A 13,594-nucleotide genomic window follows, 5' to 3' on the forward strand; every position below is an offset into this window, starting at 1 on the left:
TCAACGGAGCAGCTGGAAGGCTTTCTGAATGAGAAGTTCACCCAGCAGAGGAAGGAGAATCTGGAAGACCTGGCTTAGGGTGGTGGACCCATTAAAGGCAGGGATTGACCGGATGGAAACGAGACTGGGGGCCCAGAGCCAGGAGATCCAGAAGGTGGTGGAGGTGGTGGGGGAGCATGAGGAGAAGATTGCCTCGATGGCGGTCCAAGTTGAGGTATTGGGGGATAATTAGAGGTGGCTGCAGGAGAAGGTGGAGGGCTCGGAGAACCGGTCCCGCAGGCAGAATTTGAGGATCATGGGTCTGCCAGACACCAGCGAGGAAGCGGATGCTGGCACGTACGTGGCTCTGATGTTCCAGAAGTTGCTAGATGAAGGGGCATTTGTACAACCCTCGGAAGTGGACCAGGCCCACAGGGCACTGATGAGGAAGCCACAGGGGAACGAGCCGCCAAGGGTGATGGTGATGTGCCTGCACCGGTTTCAGTTATCACACCTTCTGAGATAATGCTCTGGTTCCCACCCACCCCTGCCATACAAATTTAAATCCTCCCGAGTGACTCTAGCAAACCTCCCAGCCAGGATATTGGTGCTCCGGTACCTGCAAGTACGGATTTTGTTTGGAGGCAGGTCCCTAGATTTCCACAACCCTCACAAAGGGGGCTACAGCACAAGGTGATGTCAAAAACAGGAGTTGTGGAGTGGAAGGTCTCAGAGATCTATAAGGAGCTGATGGAGGGGGAGGGATTCCCAATAGGGGAGGTGAAGAGGAAATGGGAAGAAGAGTTGGGAGGGGAGTTGGAGGCTGGCTGTGGGAGGAAGCCCTGCGGAGAGTGAACGTGACCTCGTCGTATGCCAGGCTCAGCCTGATCCAATTCAAGGTAGTCCTCAGGACCCACATGACAGTGGCACAGAGGAGGAGGATTTTTGAGGAGGTGGAAGACAAGTGCGACAAGTTGCTGTGGGGGAAGACCTGCAAATCATGTGCAGATGTTCTGGGTGTGTTCGATGTTGAGGGGCTTTTGGTAGGGATTTGCAGACATTATGTCAGAGGTCCTGCAAGGGAGGGTGACTCTGAGTCCAGAGGTGGCAATATTCGGAGTGTCTGAAGATCCGGGAGCCCAGGGGGGAGAGAGGCCGACATTTTGGCGATTGTTTCCCTGGTGGCCCGGAGACGGATTCTGCTGGGATGGAGGGACCTGGAGCCCCCGAAGTCGGGGACATGGGTAAGCGACATGGCGGGGTTTCTCAAGTTGGAGAAAATCAAATTCATCTCAAGGGGTTTGTTACAGGGGTTCGCTCAAAGGTGGCAGCCGTTCATCGACTTCTTTAAGAAAAATAAGTCTGTCATCAAGGGGGGGTTGGAGGGAAAAGGGGGAAGGCATAGAAGTGACAAATAAGGGTAGGAAACCCAATGAAGGGAGGGTTGCGAGACAGTGTTTATATGGACCATGTTGGTTGGGGTCTGTGTTTGGGGGGAATGGCTATGTTCTTGTGGATTTTTGTCTTTGTTGCATTTTTATCTTTAAAAGTCTTAAAATTATAAGTGCCTTAATAAAATATTTTCTAAAAGAAAAGGAAATTGGTGTCCCTCCAGTTTAGATGCAACCCGCCCTTCTTGTACAGGTCACACCTGTCCCGGAAGAGATCCCAGTGGTCCAGAAATCTGAAACCCTCCCTTCGACACCACCAGTTTAGCCATGTGTTTAGCTGCACTATCCTACTATTTCTAGCCTCACTGGCACGTGGAACAGGGAGTAATCCTGAGATTACAACCCTAGATGTCCTGCATTTTAGCTGATTGCCGAACTCCCTGAACTTCTTCTGAAGGACCTCATCACTCTTCCTGCCTATGTCATTACTGTCTATGTGCACTATGACCTCTGGCTATTCACGCTCTCCCTTCAGAATGCTTTCTGCCCGATCAGAGACATTCTGGACCCTGGCACCAGGGAGGCAACATACCATTGTCTCTTTCATGTCCACAGAAGTGCCTATCTGTACCCCCAACTATAGAGTCCCCTATAACTATTGCTCTCGTGCTCTTTGTCCCTCCCTGCTTAACAACAGAGCCAGCCATGGTGCCACTGCTCTGGCTGCTGCTGCTGTGATCCACTGAAAGGCCATTCCCCCACCCCAACAGTATCCAAAACAGTATACTTGTTAGAGAGGGAGGCAACCACAGGGGATTCCTGCACTGACTGCCTGACCCTTCTAGCAGTCACCCATCTATCTGCCTGCACCTTGAGTGTCACCACATCACTAAAACTCCTGTCTATGTGCTTTCCGCCACCTTCATGCTCCTAAGTGCATCCAACTGCTGTTCCAACCTATTCATGTGGTCTGTAAGGAGCTGCAATTGGGTGCACTTCCTGCAGATGTAGTCGGCCGAGACGCTGGAAGTGTCACGTACCTCCCACATCTCACAAGTGCAGCACTTAACCGCAATGGTCACAGCGTTTCCTGTATTTAGATTGCATTTTCCTTCATGCTACACTAAATCTCAATCATGCAGTGTGAGAAATCATAGGCAGTGTGGGAGCATTGAACAGGATTTAAAATATAAACAGAATATCTGGCTCTATTTAGATAGTCACTAACCTGTTTGATCCTCAATCTGCGCTGTAATACACAAAGTGTTTGTCTTAAATCTGTCCATTCCTCCAGTCCTTTTTATGCTGTTAACCAGTTTATCAGAACTTAAAACAACACGAGCTGTCCCATTCTGAATCTAAGAGGAGAAATCAAGACAATTATTTTAAGGCTTGTTGATTTATGCTGCAACACTAGGGGACAATGTGCAAATCCACACAGACTGTCGCCCAAGGCCGGAATCGAACCTGGATCGACAGCTCTGTCGTATATTGGCGGCATGGTGACACAGAGCTGTACCTGTCTAAAAATGGCCTATTTTCAAAGCATGCTGACATCACAAAACTTGGAAATGTTGCATATGGTGAAATGGAGAGTCACAGAATTCAGGATGACATAGGCAAAACTGGTGAAATGGCAGGCACTTGATCGATTTGGGCAGCACGGTAGCATTGTGGATAGCACGATTGCTTCACAGCTCCAGGGTCCCAGGTTCGATTCCGGCTTGGGTCACTGTCTGTGTGGAGTCTGCACATCCTCCCCGTGTGTGTGTGGGTTTCCTCCGGGTGCTCCGGTTTCCTCCCACAGTCCAAAGATGTGCAGGTTAGGTGGATTGGCCATGATAAATTGCCCTTAGTGTCCAAAATTGCCCTTAGTGTTGGGTGGGGTTACTGGGTTATGGGGATAGGGTGGAGGTGTTGACCATGGGTAGGGTGCTCTTTCCAAGAGCTGGTGCAGACTCGATGGGCCGAATGGCCTCCTTCTGCACTGTAAATTCTATGATCAAATTTTATGTGGCACAATGTACATTTTAGCAGAAAGGATGAAAGAATTAAATTAAATGCTCCAATTTCAAAGGAGCGCTGGACAGAGAGACTTGGAAGCGTGCGGACTCATATCTTCGAAGGTGGCAGTCTTATTGATGAGTTGCTGGAAGTAAATTTATGTGATCCTGATCTTGATCGATAACAGCATAGAGTATAAAGTAAGGATGGTGCAATCAATGGTTGGCCTCAACTGGGGTTTTGCATCCAGCTATACACAGTACACTTTAGGAAAGATGCCATAGCTTTGAATAGGTTTCAGATGACGTTTACTAGAATGGTACCAGGGTTGTGGGACTTTGAGTTTGGTTTAATTTGTTTATGGCATGTGGGGATCGCTCGCAAAGACCAGCATTTGTTGCCTATTGCTCATTACAAAATGGGGGAGGTGGTGGACGAGTAACTAGTTTGGCGGGTTGGCCACACTATTGCCCCTTCGTGCCCCAAAATTAGACGAGATTACAGGGGTAGGGCAGGTGGAGTGGGCCTAGGTAGGGGGCCTCTTTTGGAATGGCGGTGTCGACTCGATGGGCTGAATGGCCTCCTTCTGCATTGCAGGGATTCCATGATTCTCATCCAAAGACCGAGGGTCATGCTGTGGGGATCTCAGTTTGAGTCCCACCACGGCAGGCTGCGGCATTTTCATTCAATTTAAAAAGCAATAATCTGGAATTGTTAAACGCCTGATGATAGCCATGAAACCATTGTTTGTGGTTCAAAACCTATCTGGTTCGCTTCTGCACTTCCGAACAAGACCCAGAATCATGGCCCTCTGAAATGGCCAACCAAGGCACTCAATTGAAGGGCAATTATACAGATGGGGTTTGCCAGAATTGCCTCTATCCCATGAAGGGATTTTTATTAAAATTGGGAGCAGTTAGGAGTTAGCCACATTGCTGTGGGTCTGCAGTTATATGTCGGACAAACCAGTAAGGATCATGGCAAATTTCCCTCCCTGAAGAACATTAGGTTTTTTTAAAATTCGTTCAAGGGATTCATCACTGGCTGGGTCAGTATATGTTGCCCACCCTAATTGCCCTTGAACTGAGTCGCTTGCTTGGCTATTTCAGAAGACAGTTACAAGTCAACCACATTGCTGTGGGTCTGGAATCACATATAGACCAGCAATCGACAGTGGTATCATGGCCATCATTAGACATTTAATTCCAGATTTTTAGTGACTTCCCATCTGCCAAGGCAGGTTTGGAACCCAAATCCCCAGGGCATTATCCTGGATCGCTAGATTGCTAGTCCAGTGAGACTACTACGCCATTTCCTCCCCGCTGAACCACAAGGGTGTTTTTTGACAAATTCTGACAATTTCATGGATGCCATGACTAGCTTTAACAAATTGAAGGGGTGTACAGATTAGGTTGTGGGGATAGGGAAGGGTGGGCAGGAGAGGGGAACTAGGTAGAGTGTTCATTCGGAGGTCTGGTGCTGACCCGATGGGCGGAGTGGCCTTCTGCACTGGAGGGATTCTATGAACTAAGTTCAGTGGGTAGTTGGGTGTGGCCAGGGGTTAGTTGTGTCGGGTGCATTCAGAGGGGGTGGCTGTGCCACATCTGGGATGCAGTCAGGATGGCTAGGTTAAGGCTGTAGTTGACTCATGTCCACGGATGGGACAGGGGTAATTTGGTGGTCAGGGGGAGAGTTGGCGGTTAGTCAGGTACTTGGCAGAGGGTGGGCGTGTTGAGGGGTAGTTGGGTGTTGGGTCAGTTTGATTGGGTGGGGATGGCACATGGGCATCATCAAGTGGTTAGGGGGGAAGTCAGGTGGTCAGGGGGAATTCAAGTCATTAGCAGGGTATTCAAGGTGTGGGCGCAAGTTGGGTGGTTGGTTGTGGTGTTACCCAGGAGTTAGACTAGGTTTTAATGTGTCTAATATTTCTCGGGGAACTATCCAAATAACTCCCGCAGATCTAAACCGAGTCTCTAATCCTCACTCAGAATCAGGGACAGTTGGCAGATTAAACTTTTGGGTAATTTTCACAAAATTCCTCACATCAGGACTTTCAAAGGTCCCAACGCACAGTTTCTGCACTTCCCACACACGGTTGATCGACACATCCTGCACCAACCAGGAAGTTGCTTACTTACCGAGAGGGTTTCATCTAGCTGTGATAGGTGGGTCCTCTGACCAGAAGTTGTACACATCTCAAATATCACAATACCTCGAAGTTTGCTATCTGATTTATCCCTGAAAGGAAAACAAATGGAGTGAAAAGCGACTGTACAGAGTTGACTGAATTGTTTGGGCAGCAAGTTCAGCAAAGAGGAAGTGTTAGCATTGTGGGAATGAAACGGCACTCATAATCTGGAAGTGCTCTGGGAATCTGGGTCTTAATCCCAACAGGCGATGTTCCACAAACGTTCGCTCCCTCCTTCACCAGCGCAGTGTGCCATTTACAAGATGCACTGCAGGAACTCACCAAGGCTCCTTAAAGCAAAGTGACTATTGACCTAACCTGACCACCAATCATTCACCCACCCACTTTACCAGCCCACCTCACCAAAACTACCCATTCAGCCACTCTCCATTTACCCACTCACGTTTGCAAGGCCACAAACACTACCAGCTAGAAAGACCAGAGCAGCAGACACATGGGAACACCAGCACCTTCAAGATCTCCTCCAAGCCACTCACCATCCTGACTTGGATATATATTGCAGTTCCTGCACTGTCTCTGGGTCAAACTCCCTAACAGCATAGTGGGTGCACCTACACCTCAGGGATTGCAGCAGTTCAAGAAGACAGATCTCCTCCTCCTTTTCAAGGCCAACTCGTGATGGGCAAAAAATGCTGGCCCTAGCCACATACGTCCACATCCCGTTCGAGAAGAGGACGAAAAAGAAGGGTGGGACTTTCTCTGCATGGCGACGGAGGCAGCTGGCTTTTGGCTGGCAGTGGGATCTTCTGCTCCCGCCATTGTCAATGGGGGTTTCCTGTTTTTTTAACACAAACTACCCCCCCCCCCCGCCCCGCCTCTGCCGTCTGAAAACCCACAATGCCAGTACATCGCTGGCATGACCGGCAGATCCCGTCAGTGGGGGACAGCTGGAGAACTCCAGCCGGAATCTTACTATAGCTTTGATACAAACAATTTGAAGAGGGTTTTTTTTCTGTCCATTTTTACCCAGTAAACTCACCATCCATTACATTTTAGAAAGCATGTATCATATCTATTATTTGCTGCATTTACCAAGCATTCTCCTCAATTAGAAATGTAGATGTGTTAACCATCACCACGATCATGAGAAATCACTCACTGATCTCCCTGTGAGGCTCATCGAGTAATGGACTGAGGCCCACTTTTTTACCCAGATGGTGGTGACAGTCTGGAATGCGCTGCCTGGGAGGGTGTTAGACTTGGCATGTCTTCACATTCGAGGCTATGGGCCAAGTGCTGGCAAATGTTTTCTACATTTCCGCAAAGAGTGAGAAGAGAGCCAGGAGTTTACAGAGAGTGCAGCCGACTGGGAGCAGAGTCGGAGGGCGGATGTCCAGTTGGTCCACAGGGCAGCTATATTCTGTAAGGTAAGAGGGGATGGAGGCTAGGCCAGTTGCATGCTCCTCCTGTAGGATGTGGGTGGTGAGGGATACCACCGGTGTCCCCGCTGACTATACCTGTGGGAAGTGCACCCAACTCCAGCTCCTCAAAGACCGTGTTAGGGAACTGGAGCTGAAGCTGGATGAACTTCGGATCATCTGGGAGGCAGAGGGGGTGATAGAGAAGAGTTACAGGGAGGTAACCACACCCAAGGTACAGGACAAGAATAGCTGGGTAACAGTCAGGGGAAAGAAAACAAACAGGCAGACAGTGCAGGGATCCCTCGTGGCCGTTCCCCTTCAAAACAAGTATACCGTTTTGGATGCTGTTGGGGGGGATGACCTACCGGGGGAAGGCCCTAGCGGCCAGGTCTCTGGCACTGAGTCTGGCTCTGGGGCTCAGAAGGGAAGGGGGGAGAATAGAAAAGCAATAGTAGTAGGAGATTCAATGGTTAGGGGAATAGATAGGAGATTCTGTGGTCGCGAGCGAGACTCCCGGAAGGTATGTTGCCTCCCGGGTGCCAGGGCCAGGGATGTCTCGGATCGTGTCTTCAGGATCCTTAAGGGGGAGGGGGAGCAGCCAGAAGTCGATGTGCACATTGGTACCAACGACGTAGGTAGGAAAAGGGGTGTGGAGGTAATAAACGAGTTTAGGGAGTTAGGCTGGAAGTTAAAAGCCAGGACAGACAGACTTGTCATCTCTGGTTTGTTGCCGGTGCCACGTGATAGCGAGGCTAGGAATAGTGAGAGAGTGCAGCTCAACACGTGGCTGCAGGAATGGTGTAGGAGGGAGGGCTTCAGGTATTTGGATAATTGGAGCGCATTCTGCGGAAGGTGGGACCTGTACAAGCAGGATGGGTTGCATCTGAACCAGAGGGGCACCTTATCCTGGGAGGGAGGTTTAAACTAATTTGGCAGGGGAATGGGAACCGGATTTGTAGTCCAGCAACTAAGGTAGCCGATATACAGGATGCCAAAGTGTGTAGTAAGGCAGTGGGGAAGGGAGCACTGACAAAGGAGAGTACTTGCAGGCATGGAGATGGGTTGGTGTGTGTCTACCTCAACGCAAGAAGCATCAGGAATAAGGTGGGTGAACTTAAGGCATGGATCGGTACTTGGGACTACGATGTGGTGGCCATCACGGAAACTTGGATAGAAGAGGGGCAGAAATGGTTGTTGGAGGTCCCTAGTTATAGATGTTTCAATAAGATTAGGGAGGGTGGTAAAAGAGGTGGGGGGGGGGGTGGCATTGTTAATTAGAGATAGTATAACAGCTGTAGAAAGGCAGTTCGAGGAGTATCTGCCTACTGAGGTAGTATGGGTTGAAGTCAGAAATAGGAAAGGAGCAGTCACCTTGTTAGGAGTTTTCTATAGCCCCCCAATAGTAGCAGAGATGTGGAGGAACAGATTGGGAAACAGATTTTGGAAAGGTGCAGAAGTCACAGGGTAGTAGTCATGGGTGACTTTAACTTCCCAAACATTGAGTGGAAACTCTTTAGATCAAATAGTTTGGATGGGGTGGTGTTTGTGCAGTGTGTCCAGAAAGCTTTTCTAACACAGTATGTAGATTGTCCGACCAGAGGAGGGGCAATATTGGATTTGATACTTGGTAATGAACCAGGGCAAGTGATAGATTTGTTAGTGGGGGAGCATTTTGGAGATAGTGACCATAATTCTGTGACTTTCACTTTAATAATGGAGAGAGATAGGTGCGTGCAACAGGGCAAGGTTTACAATTGGGGGAAGGGTAAATACGATGTTGTCAGACAAGAATTGAAGTGCATAAGTTGGGAACATAGGCTGTCAGGGAAGGACACAAGTGAAATGTGGAACTTGTTCAAGGAACAGGTACTACGTGTCCTTGATATGTATGTCCCTGTCAGGCAGGGAAGAGATGGTCGAGTGAGGGAACCATGGTTGACAAGAGAGGTTGAATGTCTTGTTGAGAGGAAAAGGGAGACTTATGTAAGGCTGAGGAAACAAGGTTCAGACAGGGCGTTGGAGGGATACAGGATAGCCAGGAGGGAACTGAAGAAAGGGATTAGGAGAGCTAAGAGAGGGCATGAACAATCTTTGGCGGGTAGGATCAAGGAAAACCCCAAGGCCTTTTACACATATGTGAGAAATATGAGAATGACTAGAGCGAGGGTAGGTCCGATCAAGGACAGTAGTGGGAGATTGTGTATTGAGTCTGAAGAGATAGGAGAAGTCTTGAACGAGTACTTTTCTTCTGTATTTACAAATGAGAGGGGCCATATTGTTGGAAAGGACAGTGTGAAACAGACTGGTAAGCTCGAGGAAATACTTGTTAGGAAGGAAGATGTGTTGGGCATTTTGAAAAACTTGAGGATAGACAAGTCCCCCGGGCCTGGCGGGATATATCCAAGGATTTATGGGAAGCAAGAGATGAAATTGCAGAGCCGTTGGCAATGATCTTTTCGTCCTCACTGTCAACAGGGGTGGTACCAGGGGATTGGAGAGTGGCGAATGTCATGCCCCTGTTCAAAAAAGGGACTAGGGATAACCCTGGGAATTACAGGCCAGTTAGTCTTACTTCGGTGGTAGGCAAAGTCATGGAAAGGGTACTGAAGGATAGGATTTCTGAGCATCTGGAAAGACACTGCTTGATTAGGGATAGTCAGCACGGATTTGTGAGGGGTAGGTCTTGCCTTACAAGTCTTATTGAATTCTTTGAGGAGGTGACCAAGCATGTGGATGAAAGTAAATGTGGATGTAGTGTACATGGATTTTAGTTAGGCATTTGATAAGGTTCCCCATGGTAGGCTTCTGCAGAAAGTAAGGAGGCATGGGATAGTGGGAAATTTGGCCAGTTGGATAATGAACTGGCTAACCGATAGAAGTCAGAGAGTGAAAAGGTTTACCACGAACCCGGTGGTGGCGGCAACATTGAATATCTGGGGACAGTGGAGGCGACAGAGAGGGGTGCGGGGTGCCCTGGTGGGGTCCCCAATTAGGAACAACCATAGGTTCGCCCCAGGAAGAATGGATGGAGGATTTCAGAGCTGGCACCAGTTGGGAATTAGGAGGGTGGGAGATTTATTTATAGATGGGACATTTGCGAGCTTGGGAGCATCGGGAAAAAAGTATAAGTTGCCCCGGGGAAACTTCCTGAGATATATACAGGTGAGGGCGTTTACTAGACAACAGGTGAGGGAATTTCCGCTGCTCCCGACACAGGGGATTCAGGACAGAGTGCTTTCAGGGGTGTGGGTCGGAGAGGGCAAGGTGTCAGAGATATACCAAGAGATGAGGGAAGAGGGGGAGGAGTGGTGGGCGAACTAAAAGGAAAGTGGGAAGAAGAACTAGGGGAGGAGATAGAGGAGGGTATGTGGGCTGATGCCCTAAGCAGGGTAAATTCCTCTTCCTCATGCGCCAGGCTTAGCCTGATTCAATTTAAGGTGCTACATAGAGCACACATAACGGGAGCAAGATTGAGCAGGTTCTTTGGAGTGGAGGACAAATGTGGGAGGTGCGGCGGGAGCCCGGCAAACCACGCACATATGTTTTGGGCGTGCCTGGCACTGGAAGGGTATTGGAAGGGAGTGACGGGAGTGATTTTGAAGGTGGTGAAGGCCCGGGTCAAACCAGGCTGGGAGCTAGCTCTATTTGGAGTTGCAGATGAGCCGGGAGTGCAGGAGGCGAAAGAGGCCGACGTTGTGGCCTTTGCGTCCCTAGTAGCCCGGCGCAGGATCCTACTCATGTGGAAGGAGGCGAAACCCCCCGGACTGGAGGCCTGGGTAAACGATATGGCGGGGTTCATTAAACTGGAGCAGATAAAGTTTGCCCTGAGAGGATCGGCTCAAGGGTTCACCAGGCGGAGGCAGCCATTTCTCGACTACCTAGGGGAACGTTAGAGGGAAGACAGATGACCAGCAGCAGCAACCCAGGGGGGAGGGGGGGAGGGGGGAGGTGGGGGGGGGGGTTTAGTTTAGTTTATGTCAAAAGATTATGGGGTTTAGTTATTTGTGTACTGTTAAAAATTTCTTTACTGTTAGGTTTGCTTTGTAAGAGGGAAAAAATTGTTGTTTGGAAAAAAATTTCAATAAAATATATTTTTTTTTAAAAAAGAAGTCAGAGAGTGGTGGTGGATGGCAAATATTCAGCCTGGATCCCAGTTACCAGTGACGTACCGCAGGGATCAGTTCTGGGTCCTCTGCTGTTTGTGATTTTCATTAATGACTTGGATGAGGGAGTTGAAGGGTGGGTCAGTAAATTTGCAGACAATACGAAGATTGGTGGAGTTGTGGATAGTGAGGAGGGCTGTTGTCGGCTGCAAAGAGACATAGATATAATGCAGAGCTGGGCTGAGAAATGGCAGATGGAATTTAACCCTGAAAAGTGTGAGGTTGTCCATTTTGGAAGGACAAATATGAATGCGGAATACAGGGTTAACGGTAGAGTTCTTGGCAATGTGGAGGAGCAGAGAGATCTTGGGGTCTGTGTTCATACATCTTTGAAAGTTGCCACTCAAGTGGATAGAGCTGTGAAGAAGGCCTATGGTGTGCTAGCGTTCATTAACAGAGGGATTGAATTTAAGAGCCGTGAGGTGATGATGCAGCTGTACAAAACTTTGTTAAGGCCACATTTGGAGTACTGTGTACAGTTCTGGTCACCTCATTTTAGGAAGGATGTGGAAGCTTTGGAAAAGGTGCAAAGGAGATTTACCAGGATGTTGCATGGAATGGAGAGTAGGTCTTACGAGGAAAGGTTGAGGGTGCAAGGCCTTTTCTCATTAGAACGTAGAAGGATGAGGGGCGACTTGATAGAGGTTTATAAGATGATCAGGGGAATAGATAGAATAGACAGTCAGAGACTTTTTCCCCGGGTGGAACAGACCATTACAAGGGGATATAAATTTAAGGTGAATGGTGGAAGATATAGGGGGGATGTCAGAGGTAGCTTCTTTACCCAGAGAGTAGTGAGGGCATGGAATGCACTGCCTGTGGAAGTAGTTGAGTCGGAAACATTAGGGACCTTCAAGGAGCTATTGGATATGTACATGGATTACGGTAAAATGATATAGTGTAGATTTATTTGTTCTTAAGGGCAGCACGGTAGCATTGTGGATAGCACAATTGCTTCACAGCTCCAGAGTCCCAGGTTCGATTCCGGCTTGGGTCACTGTCTGTGCGGAGTCTGCACATCCTCCCCGTGTGTGCGTGGGTTTCCTCCGGGTGCTCCGGTTTCCTCCCACAGTCCAAAGATGTGCTGGTTAGGTGGATTGGCCATGATAAATTGCCCTTAGTGTCCAAAATTGCCCTTAGTGTTGGGTGGAGGTGTTGACCTTGGGTAGGGTGCTCTTTCCAAGAGCCGGTGCAGACTCAGTGGGCCGAATGGCCTCCTTCTGCACTGTAAATTCAATGATGATCTATGATTAATCTAGGACAAAGGTTCGGCACAACATCGTGGGCTGAAGGGCCTGTTCTGTGCTGTATTTTTCTATGTTCTATGTTCTATGTTCAAAGGGATGAGGATTGGCGGATCAGGTGTCTTTCATGCAGCGGTGCAGACTCGATTGGGCGAAGGGTCTTTTCTGCAATGTATATCCTCTGTGATTCTGTGACTCCCATAACACGTCAGAGCTAATAGACAATGGCCTGAATTTTCTGGTAGTTGGGATTCTATCTTCCCGTCCTGCAGGTTTCCCAGTGGCATGTGGTGGCATCAATGGGAAATTCCATTGACAAGCAGCGGGAAGAGAAAATCCCACCTCCAGGGAACGGTATGCCGCTGAGAAACATGCAGCTGGGGAACTGGAGAATCTCGCCCAAATACTTCTGATGCAGGAAATAGCGTTCAGTGACAAATCTAATGTCTTACCCCAACATAACACTGTCCACCACACCAAAACATTCTCCCTACTTCTCAAAGTGACTTTAAAACCGAGATATTTAACAGTTTCTGCTCTGGCCTTTTTACCTAAACTTTGATGTGAGTATCTTGGGACATTTGGTAAAGTTAAAGGCACCTTATAATTCTTCATAAGTCAAAAACATCTCTCTCTGCACATAAAAATACATTATAGGATATGAATGCATTACGTACGGTACTTGTATTGTGAGTGGAAAGCTGCTATCGGTCACCACATAATACTGACGGTCTGGGATTATCCTCACATCAAATTTACGGAACACTGTAGGAATGAATCAGTCAAACAAAAATTGATGTGATATAAAATGTGCACATATATATATCTTTAATAAATTTAAAGTGTAATGTTGAATCATTCCATTTGACGAACGACAATGCACTTCTCCAATAAAAATATAAACATTTTCCAGTTACTTTGTAATAAATTAATTGAGGGGGTGTTATATTTTATTCATCCTTCATGGGATGTGGGCATCGCTGGCTAAACCAGGATTTTCTGCCCACCTCCCATTGTCCTTAAACCAAGTGGCTTGCAAGGCCATTTCAGAGAGGCATTTAAGAGTCAACCACATTGCTGTGGATCTGGAGTCACGTGTAGGCCAAACCAGATGAGGACAGCAGATTTCTTTCCTTAAAGGACATTAGTGAACCAGATGGGTTTTTACTACAATAGACAATGGTTTCATGGGCATCCTTGGATTTTTATTCCAGCACTTTTAAAAATTGGATTTAAGCTTCAA

At 48.1% G+C, this 13,594-nt stretch overlaps 1 protein-coding gene across 1 annotated transcript in view; it reads right to left on the reverse strand.

The window, feature by feature from the left end:
- LOC140389381 (A.superbus venom factor 2-like) overlaps positions 1-13,594 on the reverse strand; it is a 99,838-nt gene that overhangs the window by 59,347 nt on the left and 26,897 nt on the right. The window contains exons 7-9 of the mRNA XM_072473544.1: positions 13,029-13,116; positions 5,513-5,612; positions 2,599-2,728 (exon numbers count right to left, since the gene is read on the reverse strand). Of these exons, the coding sequence (XP_072329645.1) occupies positions 2,599-2,728; positions 5,513-5,612; positions 13,029-13,116 (318 nt within the window). The remainder of the gene's footprint in view (positions 1-2,598; positions 2,729-5,512; positions 5,613-13,028; positions 13,117-13,594) is intronic.

The sequence above is a fragment of the Scyliorhinus torazame genome, chromosome 14 (genome assembly GCF_047496885.1).
Source record: "Scyliorhinus torazame isolate Kashiwa2021f chromosome 14, sScyTor2.1, whole genome shotgun sequence".
NCBI classification, from domain to species: Eukaryota; Metazoa; Chordata; class Chondrichthyes; order Carcharhiniformes; family Scyliorhinidae; genus Scyliorhinus; species Scyliorhinus torazame.